The sequence below is a fragment of the Molossus molossus genome, unplaced genomic scaffold (assembly GCF_014108415.1).
Source record: "Molossus molossus isolate mMolMol1 unplaced genomic scaffold, mMolMol1.p scaffold_m16_p_3, whole genome shotgun sequence".
NCBI lineage: Eukaryota > Metazoa > Chordata > Mammalia > Chiroptera > Molossidae > Molossus > Molossus molossus.
The window spans coordinates 124,698,907-124,724,373 of NW_023425366.1; the positions used below are offsets into that span (position 1 = coordinate 124,698,907).

The 25,467-nt window shown below is 54.1% G+C and overlaps 2 protein-coding genes across 5 annotated transcripts; one reads left to right on the forward strand and one right to left on the reverse strand.

Annotated features, from left to right (window-relative positions):
• The first annotated feature begins 465 nt into the window (after window positions 1-465).
• HSD3B7 (hydroxy-delta-5-steroid dehydrogenase, 3 beta- and steroid delta-isomerase 7) lies at window positions 466-3,553 on the forward strand. Of its 4 annotated transcripts, none has more exons than XM_036280684.1 (7): window positions 466-534; window positions 880-1,051; window positions 1,251-1,406; window positions 1,701-1,809; window positions 1,887-1,986; window positions 2,077-2,239; window positions 2,572-3,553. In XM_036280684.1, the coding sequence occupies exons 2-7, from the start codon at window positions 886-888 to the stop codon at window positions 2,985-2,987; spliced, it is 1,110 nt and encodes a 369-aa protein (XP_036136577.1). In that variant the 5' UTR covers window positions 466-534; window positions 880-885; the 3' UTR covers window positions 2,988-3,553. The 4 variants fall into 4 exon arrangements, with proteins under 4 accessions (XP_036136577.1, XP_036136581.1, XP_036136579.1 ...); XM_036280688.1 differs by having other exon boundaries at window positions 1,941-1,986; XM_036280686.1 differs by having other exon boundaries at window positions 467-534; window positions 883-1,051.
• A 2,894-nt stretch (window positions 3,554-6,447) lies between these two features.
• Window positions 6,448-24,822, reverse strand: STX1B (syntaxin 1B). The gene is made up of 10 exons (XM_036280689.1): window positions 24,564-24,822; window positions 13,576-13,650; window positions 13,277-13,376; window positions 13,123-13,197; window positions 10,333-10,406; window positions 9,885-9,993; window positions 9,627-9,700; window positions 7,515-7,652; window positions 7,300-7,410; window positions 6,448-7,046 (listed from the first exon to the last, which is right to left on the reverse strand). Exons 1-10 carry the CDS (start codon window positions 24,591-24,593, stop codon window positions 6,966-6,968), a joined length of 867 nt encoding a protein of 288 aa, XP_036136582.1. The 5' UTR covers window positions 24,594-24,822; the 3' UTR covers window positions 6,448-6,965.
• Window positions 24,823-25,467: the final 645 nt, after the last annotated feature.

Here is a 25,467-nt window from a genome sequence, read left to right on the forward strand (position 1 = left end):
AGAGGGTGGGGGCAAATGAAGGGGGGGATATGGGTGGCCTGGAATTTTAGGTGGGCAGAGAGGCTTTGGGCAAGAGCCCAGACCCTCAGACTCAGCCACCATTGCTCTGGGCTACCTGATAGGCTGGAACAGCCATGCAGAAATCCCCCAGTGAGGCCAGGTCAGGCCTCCCTTCCCAGAACCATAGCTGCTGCTGGGCTCTGGCTTCCTGGGAAATCCAGCAAAAGGGAAGGGTTGACATCATGCAGTAGGAGTGAGGTCACCCTTCCTGCTCTATCCCTACCCCCAATCCCCTCAGTGCCCACCTAGCAGGTTTGGCTTCCCCAAGCTCTTTGCTGGAACCAGATGCCAGTGGATTGCAGTGGCCACCAGGGGGTGCCCTGTGGCAAGAGTGGGAGACTGGGTTGGGCTGTTCCTGGAATGGGTAGGAGGGAGGAACAAGCGGAAGGGGACACCAGTGTATTACTGGCCGGAAACTAAAGAAGACCAGCTCCTCCAGTGGCTAGTTTGGGCACCCTGGGACTGTGGCTGCAGGTAGGCAAAGGTGATGCCTGAGGACCCTTCCCCCAGCCCTAGCCCTACCCACCTTCCTCTCTTTCCTTCCCAACTCTGCCTCCCACCCTGTTTTTTATCCCCGAACTTCCCCTCCACCTCAAACACAGCCCTTCCTGCAAGCCCTCACCTGATTTCAGTAAATAGTTGGCAGGGTCACGGCAGGTAGCCTGGTTGCAGCACCCACCAGGCAGTTATAGCCACTGGGTCACTGCTTCAGTCCACCAGGCTACAGGCCCCTTGATGGAATAATGACAGGTGGGCTGCTGGTGCTGGGGCAGGTAGCGCACCTGGCAGGCAACTCAGGTGAGCCAGGTCTCTCTCTAGCAGGACATGGCAGACTCTGCACAGGCCCAGACGCTGGTATACCTGGTCACAGGTGGCTGTGGCTTCCTTGGGGAGCATGTGGTTCGAATGCTGCTGCAGCAGGAACCCCGGCTCCGTGAGCTGCGGATCTTTGACCTGCACCTGGGTCCCTGGCTGGAGGAGCTGAAGACAGGTGATTATGGTGGGGAGTGGGAGGGAGGGTGTGGACTCCACTGTGATGGAAAAGATGATGCCTGTTTATGTTCTCCAGTGCTCATGGATGAATTAGTCACACTGGAAACATGTGGCTCCCAAGGGTGTAGGCTGAACCAAGCAGCTGACTCGTGGTCCCAGCTGTGACATTGCCTCTGGCTGCCCCTACCCCCTTCCAGGGCCAGTGCAGGTGACTACCATCCAGGGGGATGTGACCCAGGCCCAGGAGGTGGCAGCAGCTATGACTGGAGCCCATGTGGTCATCCACACAGCTGGGCTGGTGGATGTGTTTGGGAGGGCCAGTCCTGAGACCATCCATGAAGTCAACGTGCAGGGTGAGATGCCCCCCAACTGCTCCAATAACGCACTTAACAGTTCCTGGCACATGGCCTGATCTTGACTGTTTGTGTCCCTCCCCTGGCTTTGACCCTGACCTCTGTGATTCTCTTGCGTCAATCTGTCCTGTGTGCACTCCTGCCCCTGTAATGGCAGGCTGACCCTCACCAATCTGTGTGGTTTTCCTTGAACACGGGAAAGAAAGCCATGTGCCTTCAACCAGATTTGGGATGGGAAGGGGAAAGATCCAGAGAGGGGGAAACTTCCGTTTGGACACATACCCACCTCCCCAGGCACGAAGAACGTGATTGAGGCTTGTGTGCAGACTGGAACACGGTTCCTGGTCTACACGAGCAGCATGGAAGTTGTGGGGCCCAACGTCAAAGGCCACCCCTTCTATAGGTGAGCTGAGGTTCCCCCCAATACTTTAAGAGCCCCATCTCCCCTCGGCATTAAGAGTCTTCCTTCTCCCCCACTAGGGGCAATGAGGACACCCCATATGAAGCAGTACACAGACACCCCTATCCTTGCAGCAAGGCCCTAGCTGAGCAGCTGGTCCTGGAAGCCAATGGGAGGAAGGTGAGACTGGAGATGCACAGCCACAGCCGGCTGGGCCGAGGGCAGGCCACTGGCTCCTAGGTCTTAGCAGTGCATCCTTTTTGTTGCCAGGTCCGTGGGGGGCTGCCCTTGGTGACATGTGCTCTGCGTCCCACTGGCATCTATGGTGAAGGCCACCAGATCATGAGGGACATCTACAACCAGGGCCTGCGCCTGGGAGGCCGGCTCTTCCGGGCCATCCCAGCCTCTGTGGAGCACGGACGGGTCTATGTAGGTGAGGCCGGGCTAGGCAGTGGGGAGGCTAAGAACCTGCATGGTTCTGGAAGGTGTGCATTGTGTGCCCTGGATAGAAAAGAACAGTCTGTACATGGGCCAGGGTAGACTAGGATATGTGAGCATTGTCTTCACAGGCCACAGAGAAAGCAGTATCCATGTAAGTTGGGAAGGCAGATAAAGAACCAGGTCATAGGCTGAGGCGAGAGGGGCAGCATTTACATGGGCCCAAAGAGAAGGTGGCTTGTATATGGGCTGGCCTGGGAGACAGAAGCTTCTACATGGTCACAAGGACACTCAGGGGCATGTCCAACCCACTTCCCTCACTGGCAGGCAACGTGGCCTGGATGCACGTGCTGGTGGCCCGGGAGCTGGAGCAGCGAGCGGCTGTAATGGGGGGCCAGGTATACTTCTGCTACGACAAATCACCCTATAAGAGCTATGAGGACTTCAACATGGAGTTCCTGGGCCCCTGTGGACTGCGGCTGGTGGGCACTCGCCCGCTGTTGCCCTACTGGCTGCTGATGCTTCTAGCTGCCCTCAATGCCCTGCTGCAGTGGCTGCTGCGGCCGTTGCTGCTCTATGCACCCCTGCTCAACCCATACACACTGGCCATGGCCAATACCACCTTCACCGTCAGCACCAACAAGGCTCAGCGCCATTTTGGCTACAAGCCTCTGTTCTCATGGGAGGAGAGCCGGACCCGCACCATTCGCTGGATGCAGGCCATGGATAGTTCAGCCCAGTGACAGTGGCGCTGAGGCCTAGAGCCCAGTGTAGCACATCCATCTAGGCCCAGAGCACTCAAACCCTGGATAGGGAGGGAAGGCTGCCTTCTAAGCTGGAGGGTCTGGTGCAGACTGGCTGCCCTAGACTCTCATGTTAAATCCACGAGCACTGAGTCTGTGTCCTGATGCCTCAAGGTCAATGGCAGGAGCATCTTCATTCTCAACCCAGGCCTGACCACTGGTTGGCTGGCTGGTTGGCGGGGGGCTCATTTTCTTGATATTCTCAACTGCCATCCCATCATTGGCTTTTCAAGCTGAAAGTGAGTACCACGCAGGGTCCTCAGGCCTGGATTCAGAGGGAAGAGGCTTTCTGGCTCTTCAGGCCTCCTTTGTCCCTCATTTGGGAGGGAGTGTCATATTCCCATTATTTTACATTTATCACCTTTAGATATTTATCTTTTAATTCTCCTCAATGAAAGCTGAAAATCCCTGTATTTTCACTTCTTCCCACTCATGTACCCAAATGTAGTTCCTGCAATACTGTGAGATCTGTACCCCAGGAGGCCCCAGTAATTCTGTACCTGCCCGAGCCCCGATTAAAACTTCTTATCTACACTTGTGTCCAGCCGCCTGCCTAGCTCCCCAGCCTGCCGACCCCCATGTGTTGCCCCTCCCCGCGGCGCCCGTCCCATGTGGGGACAGAAGGAAGTGAGCACGCAGCACGCCCGCTGTTGGATTGGTTGCTATTTCTCCCATTCCACGGGGGCCCAACCCGGCCCGGGGGGGGGGGGGGTCTGGGGACAGGACATGCAGGGCTGGGGCGAGAGGGCAGAATTTTTCTGTTTTATCCATTTGCAACTTGGTCACCAATAGAGAGAAATGGGTCTCTGAGGGCTAACAGGAGAGGGTGGCCTGGCTCTGGGCCCCTAGCCAGGCCCCAAGAGTCCTGTCCCTCTGGAGAGGAGAGGGAAAGAGCTCTAGAAACCAATGGAGAAACAGAAGGGGCAGGGGCTCATGTCAGCAAACACAGCTACATCACGTGACACGCCAGCGACACGGAAACACACGCCAACGCACACGGCTGCACAGCGGGCAAGGCCAGGTCGGGTAGAAGGGAGCCGAGGGCCACCATCTTGTCCTTTGCGGGGCGGGCTCGGGGGCAGGGTGAATGCATAGAACACATCATGTACACACGCTCAAGGCGTGGCAAGAGCGTGCATCAACCCACAGGCACATGGGATGGACACGCACAGTGTGCTTCATGAGGCAGAGCTAGGGTTGGGGGGGGGAAGCAGCGAGCCCTGGCCAGGCCCCGGACCGCCCACGGGGCACACGTGGTTGTAGGTACGGGAGAGTGGACAGCACACACTCTTCCAAGACCACGCAAAAGACACTAGCCCCCCAGACAACACTCCAGGACACACAGACACAGCAGCCAACCAGCAGACACATCATACGACGTGCGGGACTTGTGGAGGCTGGGGCACAGCAACCCTCGGGGACCCTCTGGCCTAACACGCCCAGAGGGGGCAGCTATGGGCCGAACACCACTCAAGGAGGCAGCAGCTTCACTCCAGCCTTGTGGTCCCAAGGCTGTGGGGACTCAGGAAACACCTGGGCTGAAAGGGTGTCCTGGCTGGGCAACAGGAAGGAAAAAGGGAGGGGTGGGGGGTGCTGGGACCTGCTCTGACATCCCTAAAGAAGTCTGAGAAGGGAGTAGGAGGGCTGCAGTCACACACAGGGGCACACTTCCTGTCTTGCAGAAGGGCATTCTGGGAATGGACAGGCAGGCGCCCCTCTTCAGGACAGTCCACCTTGGGGTTTACACATACTGGCCACACACAAAGAGAGCCCAAATGGCCAGGTTGGGAAGAGGTTGGCTATCTGAGCTGGGGTGGGGGTGGGGAGGGTATTGTGTTCCAGGTCACAACTACATTCTCTCTCTCTCTCTCACACACACACACACACACACACACACACACGCTTCACATGAAGTGGAACCCTGGGAAATGATCTGCACACAACCCTGAGTCCTTTACCCTGTGCACATGTATACCCACCCCCAAGGCAGGACATATCCCTGTACCCGTGTGTTCAGTCCTGTATATGTGGGTCAATGGTCCTCAGCCACAGAAGGTGGGGGGGCTTCTAACATTGTCCTTTGCTCATGTACCTCCCATCTGCCACCAAATGCACACACCCACTTGGGCATATGCTGCCTACACCAGGGAGGAGCTACACTTTCCTCAGTCAGAAACCCAGGCCTGGGTCCCACCCTCAACCTCACCCCAGTGGGGGAGCAGCTATTGCAGACATTTCAGCAAATGCGTCCAGGGGATGGATCCTGGGACTTAGCCCACCCTGAGTGGCTGCTGCCACACTGGCCACTCCAGTGCACCTGCAACAAACAGTTCCCCAAACCCAAGGTCCCTGAGACAGAGCCCAGAGCATCAAATGCAATGGGGACAAACACTGGCCTCTCCGGTCTGAGGTAAGTGTGTGAAAGGCAGGAATGCTCCCATTCTCTCGCTGTCTGGGCAGCCCTTGACGCTGGCTCGTCAGCAACGTTCTCGCACTAGCTCTTCCAGGATGCATTCCTGTGCAGATGGGAGCAGGCCTGTATGGGCGCCATGCCCGTGCTAGCATGCACCTGTGCTCCAGTGTGCAAGTGTGTGCCTGGGTGTGGCCTCCTATACAAGACCTCCTGAGCCTTGGCATGTGTGAGTACACGGGTGTCCCAGCTCTCATGGGTCCAGGCCTATCCTCTGGCAGGGACACAGGAGAAGATAAGCGTCTGGGGTGTGTACTCGGGGGCTCTGACACCTGACAGGGCAGGAAGTGCCAGTTGCACAATATTGATGTCTCAGTGTGTGTGTGGCCATACAAGATACTGGGCAGTAGCTCTGGGAAGAGGGGGAAGGGGTAAATCCATCTGCACAGACAAACCTGGATGGGGCATGAGTCCTTAAAGAGAAACGTGTGCGCATATAATAAATGGGGACAGACACACACTATGAAGAAAGCCTCTGTACATGTCCACACACATGCTCACACACACATATCTAGACAGCACAGACATACAGATTTCTCTGCCCACCCAAACAGGCATCCAGTGCACAACAGGGACGGCTCTGTCTGAGGAGACCTGCCAGCACTTCGGGCAAATCCTGAGACACACACCCATGTTTCTCACATCACCTGCTGGGGGAAATGTACATGTATATACAAGCCAAACTGGATTACTTATACGTGTACGCTTCCACTCACACTGGCTCAACTCCAAGGCTCTGAACCATACGCACACTCCCCCAGGACCCATGCCTGGGGTGACTAAGCCAGGAAGACTTGCTCCACACAACACTGGAGTGCCTGCCACGGCCTGTGTACTTGGGCCTACCTGGACCCTCTGGGAATGAGCATCTGCACACTCACACCCCGCCCATTTGTGGCAGACGGGGGTGGGGGGTGTCAGTGAACGAAGTGCTATTGATTTAGATTCAAACACTCAAACACAAAATTCCATGTACACAAGTTATCTGTGGACACACACACACACATACACCTATTCACAAAAGACAGCGGGGCTTGGTGGGCTGCTGTGTTATACCCGGCCACAGTCTACACAACAACCGAGAGGAGGGGGGAAGCTCGGAGAACACAGACTTGAGGTGGGGGCAAGAAGGTGATGTGGTGCTTCTACACACATCTATGAACGTACACACACACTGGGGTGCCCACTTGTCTCGAGCATGTGCCGGCGGCATGCATGTTGGTGTGCATGTGTAATCACGCCTGCTGCTATTTACGTGTGGCGGTGGGGGTGGTCCATGGCGCGAAGAGGTCCAGGGACTCCAGGGTCTTATGGGGGTGGTAAAGGGGAGGGCTGCCTGGGTCTGTCTTGGGGGTGAGCCTGGAGCAGGGGATGGAGTGAAAGGGGTAGTGGGGGTATTGCTCCCGATGTGATGGGGGAAGGGTCTGGGGGAGACAGGGGTGGAGGGCCTACAAGCCCAGCGTCCCCCCAATGGATGACGCCAAGACCACCCCCAGCACCACACAGCAAATGATGATCATGATTTTCTTCTGTAGGCAGAAAGGGCAATGGGACAGAAGGAGGAGAGAGAGACAGACAGAATAAGAAAGAGAAACAGACAGAAAGATGGGGGAGGTGGGTATGAGGAAAGAGAGGGGAGAGAAAACAGAAAAAGGAAGAGGTCAGAGCCAGAGATAAGGCCTTTCAGGGGATTTCATCACTTGCCTCAGCCCTGACCTGAGCCCCGCCCCGCCCACTGGCTCCAGCCCACCTGCCCTACGGCCCTCCTCCTGCCCAGCTCACCCTCCGGGCCTTGCTCTGATATCTCACGGCCTTCTTCGTGTCCGACACAGCTCGCTCCACATAGTCCACAGAATGTTCCACGTTGTACTCAATGCGGTCAATCATCTCACCCTGCAGAGGGGATGTGCATGGGGAGGGGTGGGGCTGGGCTGGAAGAGGAAATCCTAGGGAGCTGGGGGGCTCCCGGATGGGGTGGCAGAGGGCAGAGGCAGTACCTGGCTTTCCACGAGCATGGCCATGTCCACAAACATGTCATGCAGCTCACGGATGCTGGTTTCCAGTTTGATGATCTCGTTGTGCCTCGTCTCGATCTCATTCAGCGCCTGCTTCGTCATCTGCGAGTCCATTTTGATCTAGGGCGAAAGGGGAGGGAGACACCCTTCACTCCGTAAGAGCTCAGTCTGCAGCCAGAGCATCTGGGTTCAGATCTGACTGTCATTCACGAGCTGTAGCCATGGGCAAATTACTTAGCCTCTCTGGGCCTCAGTTTCCCCACCTAGAAAATGTGGATAATAATAGTGCCCAACTTATGGTTGCTGTGAAGATGAAATGAGTTAATATGTGTACATTGATCAGAATAGTACCCAGCATACAGGAAGCACTAAAGACAAGTTTGTTAAATTACAGGAAGTAACACTTGTCCCCACCCCAGCACCTTAGCCCAGGGATGACTCTACCACACACACCAGGAAAGCCCCAGGAAGCGGGGCAGAGGTCCAGGGCTCCCACTAGTATGTAGGCCCCCATCTGGTCTAAGGCAGATAGGGAGAGAGAAGAGGACACAGCAGGAGACGAGGAAAGAGAGAGAAGCAAGCAGAGGAGACCCAGATGACAAGGCAGGACGCCCACAAGTCCCCTGAAGCCCCCATGACATGAGATGGGGCAGAAATAATAAAGAAGTGCACTGCAGCCTCGGGAGTCAGTGGACGAGAGACTCTAGCCCACAATGAGATACACCTTCTCCCCACAAATGCCTGGCCTGAGTCAGGCCACTCACTTCCCAGAGCACTCACAGTTTAGACCACATCAAACCACTGCTCTGCTCTAAAACCCACGAGGGCTCCCCACTACCCACAGGCTACACACCTTTATCTTAGCAGTCAAGGCCAAGGCTCCTTTTCTGCCCTAATCTCTTGCATGTCTCTGTCCAGTCTGTTCCCTTTGTCTAGAGTGTCCTTTGCCTATCTCCCATGTCCAAATGCTTTCTTTCTTTCTATCTTTCTTTCTTTCTTTCTTTCTTTCTTTCTTTCTTTCTTTCTTTCTTTCTTTCTTTCTTTCTGGTATGTGCCCCTAGCAGGAGCCGAACCCGGGACTCTCTGGTCCGCAGGCCAATGCTCCAACCGCTGAGCCAAACCAGCCAGGGCAAATGCGCCTGTTTCTTAAGGCACAGCTCAATGCCACTCCCAGGAAGCCTTTCCTGACTGTAGAAGTTAACCACTGCCATAGGACCTGTTTGCATCTTGCATGGCCCTCCAGCAAGGTACCGACCACCCGCACTGTAGTGGTGGTTGACTGGCAGGATCCACTCTGCCTCCTTAGACCCTCACCAGGCTTCCCTCCATTCCGACAGACAAGCAGCCTAGGCAGAGCTGTTTTGGAGAGCTCCAGGCTAACTGCCCACAATCAATGTGCTCAAAGCTAATCTAACAAAGACCAATTATCTAACTAACAATATGCTAGATAGTCACTGACCATACTTTAATCCTGGTGTAGAAACCTTAACCAGAGCTATTCATTCCATCACCAGAAGCATAAATACAGACCTGGGCAGGCCAGGGTAAAATTTAACAAAGAGAAAGAAGAACTACAGCTGGGGGAAACCCATACATTCACATATAAAATGACAAGGGCAGAGCAGTGTGCAAAATTAAAATGGGTGTTTTTTTTTTTTTTAAATCTTCAAAAGGTAGGCAAATTAGTCACTGTCAGTAGGGAGTTGTGTATCTTAGTAGGGGAAGAGTCTGGCCTGAACTTGGACTGTGGACTCAAACAGCCCTTCAGCCTCCAGCTGCATGACCTCAGCAAGGTATTTAACCTCTTGGGGCAAGATTTCCTCATCCGTGAAAGTGGCTCCCTCAGAGGGAGGACTAAATGAGGTTAGTAGGTAAATGTATGTAAAGTGCTTAAAACAGTGCCTGGTACACTACTGTTTGCCATTTTTATTGGGGTGCCTTCCTGCTCTGCTCCCATGGAATTCCCCAGTTCCAGATCCAGGCTTTCCAATGCCATTTATTCCAGGGTGGACTGAGGACCTTGAGTCTAACCCAAGTTTGGGGTGGAGAGGCAACTGCTTTCTAAAACAGACCCCATGCCGATCCCCAGCTCACATCATCAGTGAATATGGCCAACTTTCCGCTCTCCAGCATGTCTTCCAGTTCTTCGTTGGTTGTGGTCCTTCCGGCTGCGGAGAGGAAAGACTACGCTCAGGGCTGGGCCAGCCTGGGGGCCTGAGGTGGTGGGATGGGGCGGGGACCCGGGAGACCACCCGTCCATCGGGCCTTAGGCCAGGCTCTCCCTCCACGAAAGGAAGGGCCTGGAACGAGGCTTGGGCAGGCCTGGGGAATTGGGAGGGGAGACACACGCACTGATCTCCAGCTGCCGCTGGATCCGGTCCTTGCAGCGGTCCCGGTACTTGGACTGGGTCGCGTTATATTCGGTCATTACTTCCACGAACTTCCGGGAGAGTGTGGAATGCTGGGGTGGGGGTACACACATCAGGAAGCAGGGAGCAAAGACCAAAGGGGGTGAGCCGTTAATGCAAGGGTGTAGTGGAGAGGAGGGGTGGTCGCGCCCCGATCCCAAACCCTCACAAATGCAGCCCCTTCCGCCTGTCTCCCAGTCCAACGCCCACGCCAGCAGCGGCCTGGGCCGGGACACTAAGATGCTGCCCGAGGCGCCCTTTGCTATAACCCCGCCCAAAGCCCGGCCCCGCCCCTGGACACGCCCCCACCGAGCTCTGGTCCGCCCACCCCCAAACAGCACTGCTGCTCCCCCGCTCCGGCCAGGTCCCGCCCGCCGGTCACCGCCTCCTACCTGGGTCTTGCGGATTCGCAGGTCCGCGGAGGAACGGTTCAGCCCCTCCTCCTGCTCAATGCTTTGCTCGATCGCTGCGGGAGAGAGGATGCAGTGACCGGCCGGAGCCCCAGGGCAGGGGGCGCGGGGGTCCGGGACGTACGAAGGGCCGACACCCCGAGGCAGGCCCCAGGCCTGTGAAGAGATGTCACACCCGTGGCGAGGGCAGGCAGTAAGGGATCCGGGGCGAGGGGCCGGAGGCCGGAAAGTAAAGGGACAGACGTTTGAGGGGATCAGGAAGGCAAGTAGGAGGGATATTGAGGCTTGGGGAGTAACCAGACAGAAGACTTCGTCGGAGGCGTGGGTCTTAAAGTCGCATAGCTGTAACCGAGGCCCAATCTCACGTGGGAGTGTGAGCCCACTGTGAAGGTCCACTGTACGCCGGGAACTCTACTCTCTACAGCCTCTGGAAAGGGGCAGGAACCCACCCTGGGATTTTTCTGGTGGAAGGAAGGCAGAACTTCCAGGTGGGTCCGGTTCCAGTGGCCGCCACTTACTTGGAAAATTCTGGGTGAGTGGATGGATGTTCCAACAGAGAAAATAGATCTCCCCCTGCTATGCAAGGGGATCCCTGTCCCAGGAATTCCCACTTCGAAAGGATGTTCTGGAAAAGTGCACAGATTAACTGGGTTTCTGCTTCCAGATCATGCACTCCTGACACTTGTTCAGATTTTCTAAAAAAGAGCTTGTGGTAGGTCTGCTGTGCTCAGAAAATGCAGCAGGAATGAATCTCCACCAGGTCCTCTCTGACCTGGAAGGGTCTCCAGGCCATTCCTGAGAACATCACTTCTCTGTTCTGGGGCAGCAGGGGCAGTATGGGGCTAGATGGCACCCCAATGCTCCCTGCCAGCCATGTGGGTCATGACTGAGGGACAGTTTTGGCCCAGCTGCTGCAGGAAAAGCAGAGGAACACACACCTGGGGATGTCAGAATCTCTGGCCCAGACTCATCCTACAGACTTGGGACTGGGGCCTAGACCTGGATGCAGGGGTCCTGTACTTCACAGTCTCACTGACTTCTTGCCACAGTCCTGGGAGTTCAGGGATATCCGTCCACGTTTCAGCCTGGAAACTGAGGTTCGAATGGGCAAAACAACTCACACAAAACCTGTGCTCGTGCCACCACGTAGCTGGAGGAAGATGGAGGAGAGAATCTTCTCTCCTTTTCTGGAAGGTCAGCTTCTCTAAGCCACTGCCACTTTCCCTAGTTTCTTGATCTATTCCTGAACCCCAAACCATGGAGCCCTCTCATGGTCTAACAGCGAGACTATTAAGTTCAGAGTTCAATGGGCCCAAAGAAATCACTGAGCCCAGGGATTTTTAAACTTTGTTCCATGGAACCCTGGTTCTGAGAAGGAATTTGACGGGAGTGAAGGGAGACCCTGGGCCTTCCAGCCCCAGTTCAGCCAAAACAGCCTTTTATGTTGTTGTTAATCCTCACCTGAGGATATTTTTTTTATTGATTTTTAGATAGAATGGAAGGGAGGGAGGGAGGGAGAGAGACAAACATTGATGTGAAAGAGACACATAAATTGGTTGCCTCCCACATGACCCCGACCCTGCCAGGGATTGAACCTGCAATCCAGGGACATGCCCTTGACCAGAAATCGAACCCAAGACCCTTTGGTCCTTCTGTTGATTCAATGCTCGAACCCAGCCAGGGTAGAACAGCCTGACTTTTATGTGCTGTATATATTGGCATTCTTTGTAAGATTTCATTTGGGAAAGAAAGGATTTTCCTACACACACACACACACACACACACACACACCTGCCAAGAAAAAGCCAGCTTTGAAATTGCTTCTGTTTTTCTTACTGTACCGATGAGGAAGCTGCAGGCAGGGTACGTGTCAGGAATGAGCTGATGATGTAAACTGGGCTCCCCCTGCCTGGATGTGTCCCTAATGTGCTCCCAGTTTAGGTCATTTTCCTTTCCAGCACACTCTCCTGAGTGCAAAAGGTTTCTTTTTACAGATCAGCACTGGAGGCTAACACATGGCCTCCTGTTGAGTCCAGGAGGGCATCAAGCTCTGTCCTCATCCCCTTGGACCAAGGTCAGAACACGCAGGCCCAGGCATCTGACATGATTCCTTTTCCCCAAAGCCCAGCAATGTGGCTTGGACAGAGTAGGTGCTCGGCAAATGGTTTCTGCTGCTGAATTACCATGAGCATACAGATTAGCATCACGGTAACATTGCTATTCCCCTAGCACCAGCAGACAAGGAGGTTCCCAACCCATAGTGCTTTGGGGGAAGGTGGCTATTACCAGCACCCAAGTCCTTAAATTAGAGTGAATACATAAGCATTTGGCAAGTCCCTCCTGAAAGCTTGCCAGCCCCTGATGTCAGCCACACAGTCCAATCTGTCCTGAGCCGAGGATACCAATTGAGAAGCATTTGCTGAACCCACCTACTGGGTGCTTAGCACTATGCCTGGCACCTGTTCTGGAGAAATGAGGCCTTCACGAAACTGAAGCCACTTGGGAGACTGTATTTTTCTGGGGGACCTTCATACTTATGGAACCAGCAGAGCCCATATGTAATTTGGACAGACAGCCTCCCCTCCCTCATTTCCCTGTCCTGTCTCTTTCTCCAAAGACTCTGGAGCAAGGAGGGAAACTGGGGCTCTATGCTTTGTCACTGCTTAAGAATCTGCCTCCTCGAAGTGTGTACACATTCCCGGCAGAAAGGCCTTTTCGTTCACTGGGAGGCAGAACTCTTTTTCTCCTTAGTCAGGGGACTGCAGTCCTCACCTTTCAATTTGGACCGAACCTTGTTGGCCGTCTTCTTGATGTCTGCAGTGAGGTCCTCCAGCTCCTGTTTGGTCTCTGAGGAGGGGCCAGGGTGAGTGAGAAGCCTGGGCGGACCCCAGCCCCCCGCGCACAGCCCCCCCGCAGCGGCACTCACTCTCATCGGGGTTGGGGGCGGCCAGGATGGCGCTATGCTGTTTTTTCACTTGCTCCACATCCTCCGACAGCTTCTCAATGCAGCCCCGGATCTCTTCCACCTAGGGCAGCAAACTGGCTACACCCAGCCGGGCCTTTGGGCCAGACAGGGGCATCCACGGGGCTCACTCAGGATTCAGGGAAATGGGCCAACCCAGAGGGACTGGTAAAAGGCCAAGGGGTGTAGGTGTAGAGAGCACGGGTGGGGGTTTGTTGGCTGGGGGTCAGGTTCTGGGTCTGGGGGAGTGGAGGCTCAGTTACCTGTTCAAAGAACTCATCCATGAAGTGATCCCGATCCACATGGACCACCTCCTCCTCATCATCGCTGTCTTTCGCCTGGGGAGCAAAGAGAGGTGGAGACCGTGAGCAGCCCCACCCCGGTCCTGCTGCTCCCAGCTCTAGGCTCCGAGCAGGGGTCTCGGGAGGGGTCATGGGCTGGGTGCAGGGCAAGGACCCCAGGCAGTCAGGATGAACACTGACTATTGTGTGAAATAGCGGGCACCCGGAGGCCAGGCCAGGTAGCTGACAGGGAATTAGCAACAGGTGCCTTTGGGGGGGTGGGGTGGCCCTGTGAATGCAGTCACCCTGGAGGCGGTTGGTGCTCAGGACAGCTGCTATTAACCAACCAGTATGGACGTTTTTCAACGTTGCAACAACCAACTAAATGCCGACCTTGCAATAATTGGCTCTGGGCTCCAAGAGGGGCTGCAATGGAGTCCCAGGAGCCTGACCCTCTCCACCATCCCCCAGCCACTCGGGCCCAGGCCTCACTTCGCTCCCCTCCTCTTCCCTTCCAGCCACGTCCCCTGTGCAAGGTCAGTTCACTGCCAGCTGCGGGGCGGCACCAGGTTGAGCAAGCAGGCAGGCCCAGTGAGGGCTGGGGGAGACACAAGCGGCACCCCGACCTCCCTCACTCCTCGTGTCTCCCTCCTCCTGCCCACCCACTCCCCCAGCTTGCTCTGCCCCTCACTGCCCCCGACTCTGACTCTGCTCAGTGTATTCACTTGCGTTCATCCAGCCTCTTCCAACTCCACATCCACCCACTCTCACTTGCTTGGATTTCCTAGTTGCAACCTGCAGCTGCTCAGCCCTCCACCCCCAGGGCTTAGAGACACAAAGGAATTTACCCACCCACACCTCCACCAAGAGACAGACCAGTGACATAGGCAGAAGGGCTGACACACAAGGCACACAGAAAGACAGACCCACACACAGAGATACAGACATGCTGACAGCCAGCCACACACAGATCCACAGCAGAGCTGCGTGCTGATACGTGTGGGCACAGCTGGTCACCTGCACCCCAGGGGCACTCGGGAGGGCCCTTTGAGCCTGTTCCCAGCCTCTCAGAGCCTCAGGTCTGCACACTCTTTTCGAGCTGGGAAAAAGGAGAGGGGGCAGGGAAGGCTCCCCAGTGCTCCAAACTCCTGACTCAAGACCTCTGCTTGGGACACAAGTCTGAGGACAAAAGCTGAGCCCTTCAAGCTTAATTACATCTGGAGCCCTAATCAGCCCCAGTTGAAATTTAAACAGAGTTCACCCTGATTTCCAGAAAGAACGTAACCAAACTCAGACAGAATTTAAGTACCACAGCCTGAATGAAATCAAGACAGGATCCAAAAAGTGTCTACCTGGGGTAGAGCCAGCTGGGATCTAAAGAGAAGGGCTCGCGTGGAGCCTCAATAGGGTCCAAGCAGATCACAGACGGGACCTGGCAGAAACCAGACAGGCTCAGACCGAGCCAGACTCGGCACAGACAGATCCCAGACAGCTCAGATCGAACCTAGACAAAGCCAGATGGGACCTAGATGCAATCTAGACAGCCAAGTGAACTCGGAATCAGCAGAGCCGCAACAGCACTGGAAAAGAACCCACAAGCCCAGAGGAGGCCAGTCCGACACTTTCAAAGCCACCCCAGCTTCATGCCCACGCCCTACCTCGAAACTCCAGGAATTTCCCCCACAGACGCTGGGTCCCACACCACGTCAGAAATGTAAGTGTTTTGCACTTACATTTAATTTCCAGACAATCCCAAATATCCACCGAGAAAGGAAGGCCCCTCCCTCTCTGCCCCAGAAGTAGGGTGGCACCTGGTAGGGCTTGGGTACTCTCATGGGACTTCTGGCTTCTCAAGCCTCCACCTGACCCGGGAGCACCCCGACAGACTTTGGCCAGGAGACTCTGGGATGCCTGGCTCATCTCTGAGGACCCACCAGCCCCCCTCCCCGGCACCAAAAGCTAGCCCTGTGCCCTCCCTGCTCTCGAGCGCTCAGCGCAGCCCGGGGCCCAGGTCGGAAGGCCTCTCACCCCCCTTCGTTGCCTCTTTCCCTTCCCCAGGCTGACTTTCCACTTCCCGAAGTCTAGTCTCTGTTTCTCCTGTTCCCAGAGCCAGTTCCTTAGATCCTCCCGAGGCACGCTCGCTGCCGGTCCCTGGCCTTGAGGCAGGAACAAAGGCAGAGAACCCAGGATGACCTGTGGGTGTAACTGCCGGGAGCGGGGCGCTGACCGTGCTCTACAGCTCACAGCACCGGGACACCGAGAATCCCTCTGGATCCTCACCTCAGCCCTGATGAGAAAGGTGAAGCGAATATCACTGTCCCCATTTCACAGACGGGGGACAGTCAGAGCGGAAAGAGGAAGTGACCTTCCGGAGGCGACCAGGCCGCCAGGAGCGGGGAAGCCCAGGCATCCAAGACCTGCCGCCCCCACAGCCCCTCCCAGGGCTGGAGACTAGGCCGCCCCTCCAGCAACTCTGCCACCAGCTGTTGTCCCTCTCGGGTCGCTCCTGCGAAGGCCCAATCTGGGTGAGGCTCTGTGCCCTGAAATCCTGACAAAATAGTATCATTTAATTGCACCTTTGTACAGACCTTCCTTCTTGTTATCTGATTTAATCTTCATTAAAACTCCGTGAGGACCATTGACCAACATCATTATAATTAAAGCAAACATCTACATAGCATGGTATGAATACCATTCTATGCACTCTGCATATATTTATCCATTTAATTATTTTTAAAAAATGTTTTATTGATTTTATTATTTATTTATTTTAAAATCCTCACCCCAGGACATTTTGCCATTTATTTTCAGATAGAGTGGGAGGGAGGAGTAGAGAGAGAGAGAGAGAGACATCGATTGGTTGCCTCCCTCACGACCCTGACCAGGGCCAGGTACCAAACCGCAACTGAGCTACGTGCCCTTGACCGGAATCAAGCCCAAGATTCTTTGGTCTGCAGGCTGATGCTCTAACCGCTAAGCCAAACTGGCCAGGGCTGTTTTATTGATTTTAGAAAGAGGAGGAGGGAGAGAGAGAAACACTGATGTGAGAGAGAAACATCAATTGGCTGCCTCCCATATGCACCCTGACTGGAAATAGAACCCGCGACCTAGGTATGTACCCTGACAGGAATCAAAACAGCAACCTCGGGGTGCATAGGACGACACTCCAACCAACCAAGTCACACTGGCCAGGGCTATCCATTTCATTATTTTTCTATTTTTATTGTTGTCGTTAATCCTCACCTGAGGATATTTTTCCTTTAACTTTTATTCAGAATGAAAGGGAGGGAGGGGGAGAGAGAGAGAGAGAGAAACATCAATGTGAGAGAGACACAACTACTGGCTGCCTCCTGCACGACCCTGACTGGGGCCAGGGATCGAACCTGCAACCCAGGTACATGCCCTTGATGGGGAATCAAACCTGTGACCCTTCAGTCCTCGGGCTGATGCTCTAACCGCTGAGCCAAACAGGCCAGGGCTCCATTTAATTCTTATACATAACCCTTACTGAGGTAGGTACCCCTTTTATACATGGGGAAACTGAGACACAGAGAGACTACGGGACTTGCCCAAGTCAGTAGCTAAAGGCTACATGACTTCTCCCCTCTGAGCTGAGTGGCAATATTGTCTACCCCAAGTAGTAGGCAAGAGGGCAATGAAACCAGGCAGGAAGAAGGCTTCATGCTGCCAGAGAGAGAATGAATACTCATTGGGGTTGGCTATTCCCCCCTTCCCCTCCCATGTTACAGATGACAAAACAGGCTCAGAGACGTTGCCTGACGTGTCTAAAGCTTCGCAGCAAATAAGGCCAGAGATGGAACCTGAACTGTCTGGTGCTAAATCCCAGGCTCTTTCCCCTCCATCCTTCTATTCCTACCTGGCCTTACCTTAAAGAGTCTGTTCTGCTGTGTCCTCACTACAGCCAAACTGCTGTGGCCAGGACAGAATAGCAGAAAGAGGTGCCTGGCTACAGGAAGAGCTCACACTAGGAAGCCAGACATTCGAGCCTCCACTTGACTTGCTTGTGACCCTCGAAGACTCTCAGCTCTTCTCTGGGCCCCAGTTCCGCTGTGAAATGGGTGGGCTGGTACATGCGCTCACCCCTCTCTGCTGTGAGGTGTACATGTTTAATAATGAGCACAGCTGCCCTGCCAGTGTGGCTCAGTGGATTGAGCATCATCCCATGGTCCAAGAGGTCCCAGGTTGATTCTCAGTCAGGGCACATGCCTGGGTTGCGGGCTCGATCCCCAGTGGGGGGTGTGCAGGAGGCAGCCAATCGATGTATCTCTCTCACATAGATGTTTCTATCTCTCTCTCCATCTCTTTATAAAAAGTAAATAAAAACATATTTTAAAAAAATAATAATGAGCCCTGGCCAGTTTGGCTCAGTGGATAGGGTGTCAGCCCACGGACCAACGAGTCTTGGGTTGCATTCCGGTCAAGGGCACGTACCTCGGTTGTGGTTCGTCCCTGGCCCTGGTCAGGGTCATGAGGGAGGCAACCAGTCAAATGTGTCTCTCTCACGTTGATATTTCTCCTTTTCTCCCTCCCTCCCACTCTAAAAATATTCTCGGGTGAGGATTACAAATAATAATAATAATAACAATGTAAAAAAAAACGAAAACACAGCCTCCGTTTCTGGAAGAAGCTGGCCGGCCTAAAAGAAAGCAGGCTGTGGGCAAATGAGACAACCTAGGAAAAGATGATCAAATGTGCCCAATCTACTTTTTGGACAATTCAAACCTCTGTTTCCTCATCTGCAAAATGAAGATAAGAATTATACACATCTAGTCCTGGCTAGTGTTGTCCTATACACTAAAAGGTCACGGTTTGATTCTCACTCAGGGCACATACCTAGGCTGTGGGTTTGATCCCCAGTCAGGTCATGTGCTGGAGGCAACCCATTGATGTTTCACTCCCACATTGATGTTTCTCTCTCACTCACTCCCTCTCCCTTCCCCCGTCTCTCTAAAATCAATGTATAGCCTTGGCCAGTTTGGCTCAGTGGTTGAGCATCAGCCTGCGGGCCAGAGAGTCCCGGGTTTGGTTACTGCTAGGGGCACGTACCACAAACACACACACACAAAGTAAATAAATTAAAAAAAAATAAAATTAAAAAATAAAATAAAATCAATGTATAAACCCAGCTGGTGTGGCTCAGTGGTTGAGCATCGACCCATGCACCAAGAGGTCGCCAGTTTGCTTCCCGGTCAGGGCACATGCCCAGGTTGTGGGCTCGATCCCCAGAGGGGGGCATGCAGGAGGCGGTCAATCAATGTTCTCTCTCATCGATGTTTCTAGTTCTCTCTCCCTCTCTCTTCCTCACTCTCTAAAATCAATAAAGAAAAAACATTTTTTTTAAATAAAATCAATTTATAAAAAGCATGTCCTCGGGTGAGGATTTTTATTTTTATCTTCACCTGAGGACATTTTTCCTTTTGTTGTTGTTGTTCAGATAGAGTAGGAGGGAGAGAAAGGAAGAGAGAGAGAGAGAAACATTGATGTGAAAGGGACACGTCGAGTGGCTGCCACCCACACAACCCAACCAGGGCCGGGGACAAACTGCAACCGAGGTACATGCCCTTAGCGGGAACCGAACCCGGGTCTCTCTGGACTGCAGGCCGACGCTCTAACCGCTGAGCCAAACCGGCCAGGGTGCGAGGATATTTTTACACGTATCTTCAGACAGAGTGGGAGGGGGAGAGAGAGAGAGAGAGAAACATCGATGTGAGGGAGACATCGACTGGTTGCCACACACACAAGTCCAGCGGGGGCTGGGGATGAACTGCAGCCGAGGTATGTGCCCTTGGCTGGAATCAAACTCGCAACTCGTTGGTCCACCGGCTGACGCTCTAACTGCTAAGCCAAACTGGCCAGGGCTCGGGTGAGGATTTTTAAAAATTATTTTAAAAAAAGAATTATAGCTCTGGCTGGTTTGGTTCAGCTGTTAGAGTGTCAGCCCACAGACCAAAGAGTCGCAGGTTTGATTCCAGCCAAGGGCACGTACCTCAGCTGTGGTTTGTCCCCAGCCCCTGTTGGGGTTGTGTGGGTGGCAACCAGTCAATGTGTCTCTCTCACATCGATGTCTCTCTCTCTCTCTCTCTTCCTCCCTCTCCCTCCCCCTCTATCTGAAGATAAATGTAGAAAAGTATCCTTGGGTGAGGATTAAAAAAAAAATTAAATACTTTATTTTTATCCTCACCCGAGGACATTTTTCCACTTTTTGTTCAGATAGAGTAGGAGGGAGATAGAGGAAGAGAGAGAGAGAAACATCGACGTGAAAGGGACACATTGAGTGGCTGCCACCCACACGACCCAACCAGGGCCGGGGACAAACAGCAACTGAGGTACGTGCCCTTAGCGGGAACTGAACCCGGGTCTCTCTGGACCTCAGGCCGATGCTCTAACCGCTGAGCCAAACCGGCCAGGGTGAATCATATACATCAACACAACACATATGTACTGATTACCACGAGTTGGGCCCTATTACAAGTGCTTTGAATTTCTTATTTAATCCTGACAGCTACTCCATGAAGTAGGATACTATCCTTATTCCTACTGGACAGATGAGAAAACTGAGCCATAGGGAGATTAAGTAACTTGCCCAAGATTATACAGCTGATGGGTGCGGACAGGGTGGTGCCTGGCTTTGAACCCAGGCATTCCGTGTTTTACTCCTCACCAGCCGCTCAAGGGCTTGAGAGGATAAATGAGAGAGCAGAGCTCCTGGGCACCTCCTGGAACTGCCCTGGGCACACGGGCGATCAGATCCAAGCCTGTAACTTCATTCAGTCCTTCCCCATCAGACACCAAGGACCCTGTGTGTGTCTCAGTCACAGGACACAACATGGACAGAGTGTAGATGGAGGGAGGAGAGGGACAATGTGAGCCAGCAAGTCAGTGACCAAAGAGACAGATGGTGAGAAGGTGACTAAAACAGAGTTGGAAAGAGACGGGAATTGGGTGATAGAAAATTCAGAGTGTGTGTGTTTGTGTGTTTGTGTGTTTGTGTGTGTGTGTGTGTGTGTGTGTGTGTGTGAGAACACACACACGGGCCCATGCAAACACACATGTGCTCACACGTGCTCCTCAGGGGAGCAAGCGTCGCTTGATCTAGAGGCAGCAGCCTGTCTCCACTGTCTCCCCCCTTCTGTCCATCTGTCCCCGGAGCTGAGCCTCTCCTCCCAGCGTCCAGCCGAGCCTTCCCACCCCAACCTGTCTCCTTTGCCTTCCCTGCCTTACCACTTACTCCCTTCTGCACCCTCCCTCTACCCCACTGAGTCATTCATTCATCTAAGAAGTATGTATGATCGTGCCAAGTTCTCTTCCAGGTACTGCTGGGAATGTGGTGAACAAGACAGGAAGACGGCCCTGCCTCCAAAGAGTTGACATTCTAATGGAGGGAGACAGACAATGAAAAATGAACCAGATAATTTCAGATTGTGCTAAATAGCAGGAGGGAGATAAACCAGGAGATGTGATAGGACAAGCAACAGGGGCGGCTTTATACAGGATGGTCAGGGGGGGCCCTTCCGGGGCTGACATTTGAGCTAAGTCCTGAAGTAGTCAACTGTGCCACAATCTGGGGACACAGAATCCAAGGCAGAGGGAAGAGTGTTCCAGGCAAAGGAGAGAGCATTCAAAGCAGGGACCAGCGCTCTGGGCAGAGGGAACAAGCGCAAAGGTCCTTAAAAGCTGGGTGAGCTTGCTGTGTCTGAAGAGCAGAAACAAGCCCAGTGCAGCTGGGGACCAACTCATCACTGAGGGTCCTCATGGTCTCTGTCCTCTCTCGCACAAACTGGCTACTCTTTCCTTGTTATCTCAGGTCTGCCTTTCAAAGCACTTACTGGCTGCCCATACTTGAGTGCCACACATGACTCAGTCCCTGCCCTCAGGGTGTAGGACTTGTCCTATAACAGCCCCCATTTCCCACCAGGCCGCTGAGTCAAGCCTCCCTCAGCAGACCTCCCCTTATTCCATTTCCCAGTCTCCCCATTTCCTCTGTCTCCTCCTTTCCCACTCCCCAGCCACCTCACAGCCTCTGGTCCACAACGGGTCTCTTTGTGCTTTCTCTCTCCCACCAACATTCTTATCTACCTCCCTTGCTCCCCCTCCTCTCCTCTTGAGCCCCCTCCCTGGGCCCAGTCCTTGGACCCTGGACACTAATCCAGCTGATTAACCCCAATTCCAGCCCAGCACCTCCCAGTTCCCAACCAAAGGTGTTTGGTGAACAGGAGACAGAAAACCCTGGTTCGATTCTGGCTCTGCCATGAACAGATGTGTGACCTTGAGCAAGTCAGGTTACCTGTGTGGCCCTCAATTTACTCTAAAATAAATTAGAGTCACATCCTGCCCATCTCAGGGGTTCCAGAGAAATAAACAAATCAGCTGTAACACACATTCACAGAGCACTGCGGGACACCAGGCCTTCTTCTAGGTACATTTTGTATAGTAACTAATTTCAACCCTTAGGATAACCCTGCAAAGTGTGAATTACTCTGAATCACACATGAAGAAACCGAAGATCAGAGAGGTTAAGCAACTTACCAAGGTCACACAGGAAGTAGCAAAGCTAGGGTTTGAACCCAGACAGCCTGACTCCCAAATCTGTGCCCTCAACTGCTATGTGATAAACATATCTGACAACCCCTCGGGAACTCTAAAGTACTGTTGGAAAGAGGACCAGGCCCCCGGGGCTGACATCCCCTCCCTCCACTGCCTCCCATCCCTTTCAACCCCTTAGAGAGCCCAGGCCTCCCACACCCTGCCGAGTTTCTCCTGCTTCCCAGCCTCCTTGCTTTTAACTCTGGCAGGGAGACCCTCAGCACTCCTTGCATCTGGCAGCTTCTTTCCTCTCCGCCCACCCCTCCCAAATCTCCAGTTTCCCAGAGCTATGACTAACACCAGAGCCATCAGCTCTCACCCAGCTCCCTTCGCCCCTCCACACCACTTCCCAACTCTCCCACCTGGCTGCCCCCAACAGCCCAGCAGACAGGATTCCTCACCTCTGGGCAGGGTCCCCTGACCCACTCAGATGAAACTTCCCACCCTCTGCCTCCTCCATCCCTTGTCCCTCCCTCCCTCTCTCTCGGAGTACACCACAATTCCAACACCTCACCCCAACCCACTTTCCATTTCTCTGGGTTCTGGAGTCAGGGACAGTCTTGGCATCAGGGGATCTGGTTCAAGTCCGGACTCCTCACTTGCTAGTTGTGTGACCTTGGGCGAGTTATTTAACCACTCTGGGCTTTAGTTTCCTCAACTATAAAATGAGGTAGTCTCTCAGTCTACCTGCCTCTCCAAGAGATGGGTGAAGGTCTGAAAGATTATGGATGGCAACCTGCTTTGGATGAAAACAGCATCTTAAGAGAAGGGCAGTTTACAGAATCAATGGAGTCAGCCTGCCTGGCTATCTTTTATTAGCTATGTGACATTAGCTAAGTGATTTAACCTCTCTGGGCCTCAGTTTCCTTATCTATAAAATGGGATAATACTAGTTCTAGCCTCCTAGGGTTGCTGTGACGATCAAAATAAGTTAATATGTATAAAACAGAACAGTGTCTGGCACATAAGTGTTGGTTATTTTTATTATTATTTTCCTGATGCCTATTTAGTAAGTTTAATAAAGAAATAAACCTTCAAAATTCCCTCCCTCAAGCACCAATTCCTCCTTCCTTCCCACTCGCCAATACATCCTTCCCCAGAAACAGCAATCACTTGCCTCCAAGCCCCTTCCTCTTGTCTTTCAGTAACCTGGTTCCCCACCCCAAATCCAGGGGGCTTGCCAAAGACAGAGTATTTTTACCCCCCTGTGTGGAGACTTCTGTTTCAAAGGCAAAAAAAAAAAAAAAGCAGAGACACATGTCAACTTGGAAACAGGAAACCTACATTCCAATCTGATCCTCCCACCCACCTGCTTGGTGACCTTGGGCATCTCTGAACCCCAGTTTCCTGATCTGTCTAATGGAGTTAATCAGCTGGGGTTGGTACTTTATCAACATAACACCACAAGACCCGACAAGACCCGAGTACACGCAGGTTGTCAGCTCTGCCTCCTGGAGCCCCAGGTCATTTCTCCAACCCCCCCACCCCCCGCTTCCTCCCCACCAAAGAAACCATTCTCTTCAAGCCCCTACTCCCCAGCCCCTCCAAATGGCAGCCTTCACCGCAGACACCAGTCACCCAAGCACAACTCACTGCCTCGCCAGACTCCTGGAGGGGGGCCTCTCCAGGCCTGCAGACCAGGGGCCCAGGTCGGCCTGCCCTGACTATTCAGGATGCTCCAGTCCCCCCCCTTCCCCCGCAGAGCACAGTCCATGTCATACAACCCAATTCTGTGGCCCTGTGCCTGGAACCTCCTCCCCTTCTCCTCTGCAACCCCACCTCCAACCTCTGGGGTCACCCCATCTCAGGCCCTGGCCCTCTGGCTGTCTCCGGAGGGAGCCCCTTCCCTCCTTGTGTTTGAGGTGCCCCCTTCCCATAGAGAGCAACACACACGTGTGCACACACACATACACACTTCATTCACTGCCAGATGTTGGCATCTCGGTCCCAACCTGTGTCCTTCCCCATAGCATTCCCCATTTCTGGGTCCCGCTAGACTCAGCCTGGCCCAATAACAGCCCCATCCTTCTAATTCCATAAATCTGCCGGGGGCTGACAGTAGCCTCCAATTCCTTCCTGATATCCACTCTTTCCCATCCCCAGGGCCCTCCTGGGAATGTGGGGTGTCCAAGGCCCCTGAGACCTCTCCGGCCCCTTGTGTCTTACCAGCTTCCAACCCCTTCCAGCCACTGTCCCCAAAATGCAGGTTCATTGGAGAACATCAGGTGCCCCCAGATATTGGGGTGCCCATGCCACCAACCTCGTCTCATATTTGCCCCCACATCCCAGCATCTGCCCCACTCCACCCCCACGCGCTCCCCAAATATTGGGGTCCCTCCCAGCATTTTTCCCACCCCCAAGCTCACACTCCGCAGCTCCTGAGTCCGATCCTTCATCCTGCGACGGCTCCTCCTCCTCGTCCTCCTGCCTCTGCTGCTGCTCCTACCTCCAGGCTCGGTGCTGGAGGCCGGGGTCTGGGGGCGCCGGGGGGCACCAGACCGCTGGGGAAAGCGCCGCTGGTGGGGGCGGGGCCGGGGGCAGCGGGCGGAGGGCCGAGCAGGGGCAAGGGCCTGGACCGGCTCGGCTCTGCCCGGGCTGCGGTGGCGATGCGGCTGCGGCACAGGCTTGGATGGAGGGATGCGGGAGCCGAGGCGCGGGGGAGGGGGGGTGGAGGGAGGTAAGGAGGAAGGGAGGGAGGGGGGAACCGGGAGGAGGCGGGGAGCAGGGGACATGCGCAGCACCCGGGTCTGGGGGCGCCTGGGGGTTGTAGTCCGGGGGAGGGGGACCCAGGAAGAAGAGAACTGGAGAGCCCTAGAGGGGGTGGGGAAGGGCAGAGCCAGGGAAGCAGGGAGAGATGCGGAGAGACAGAGGAGGTGCAGCGGAGAAGCATGGAGATGCTGGGGACCGGGGTGAGGGGTGGAACAGCAGCAAGAGGGTGTAAGAGAATGAATTTCCTGGGGAGAGGTGCTGTGAATCCCTTGACACCAGGAGATAATGACAGATTTTTGTTTTGTGTCTAGTAGTATCTGTGTGAACCTGTGCACGACCACCTCTGTGTGTGTGTGTGTGTGTGTGTGTGTGCGCGCGCGCGCGAGCACGCGCCCTACAGGAGGCTCTCTGGACACTAGAAATAGCAAGGCTGACCCTCTAGGTGGCTTTTATGATGTGAGGAATCAGCCAAACCTAGATGAGAAGGACAAGGGACATTTTTTTATTTTTTTTAAACAGCCTTCCCCACTCTTAGGTGTGAATCTCTGGACATTAGGGAGT

What these genes read in the sequence shown, in the direction of transcription:
- STX1B (XM_036280689.1), bottom strand. Translation starts at nt 24,593, where the DNA reads ATGAAGGATCGGACTCAGGAGCTGCGGAGT. An exon ending in TGGCCATATTCACTGATGAT is followed by an intron (nt 7,653 to 9,626) that starts GTGAGCTGGGGA and finishes CTTTCGCCCTAG; the next exon opens with ATCAAAATGGACTCGCAGAT. An exon ending in CCATGCTCGTGGAAAGCCAG is followed by an intron (nt 7,411 to 7,514) that starts GTACTGCCTCTG and finishes TCCCCTCTGCAG; the next exon opens with GGTGAGATGATTGACCGCAT.
- HSD3B7 (XM_036280684.1), top strand. Translation starts at nt 886, where the DNA reads ATGGCAGACTCTGCACAGGCCCAGACGCTGGTATACCTGGTCACAGGT. An exon ending in CCATGAAGTCAACGTGCAGG is followed by an intron (nt 1,407 to 1,700) that starts GTGAGATGCCCC and finishes CCACCTCCCCAG; the next exon opens with GCACGAAGAACGTGATTGAG. An exon ending in AAAGGCCACCCCTTCTATAG is followed by an intron (nt 1,810 to 1,886) that starts GTGAGCTGAGGT and finishes CTCCCCCACTAG; the next exon opens with GGGCAATGAGGACACCCCAT.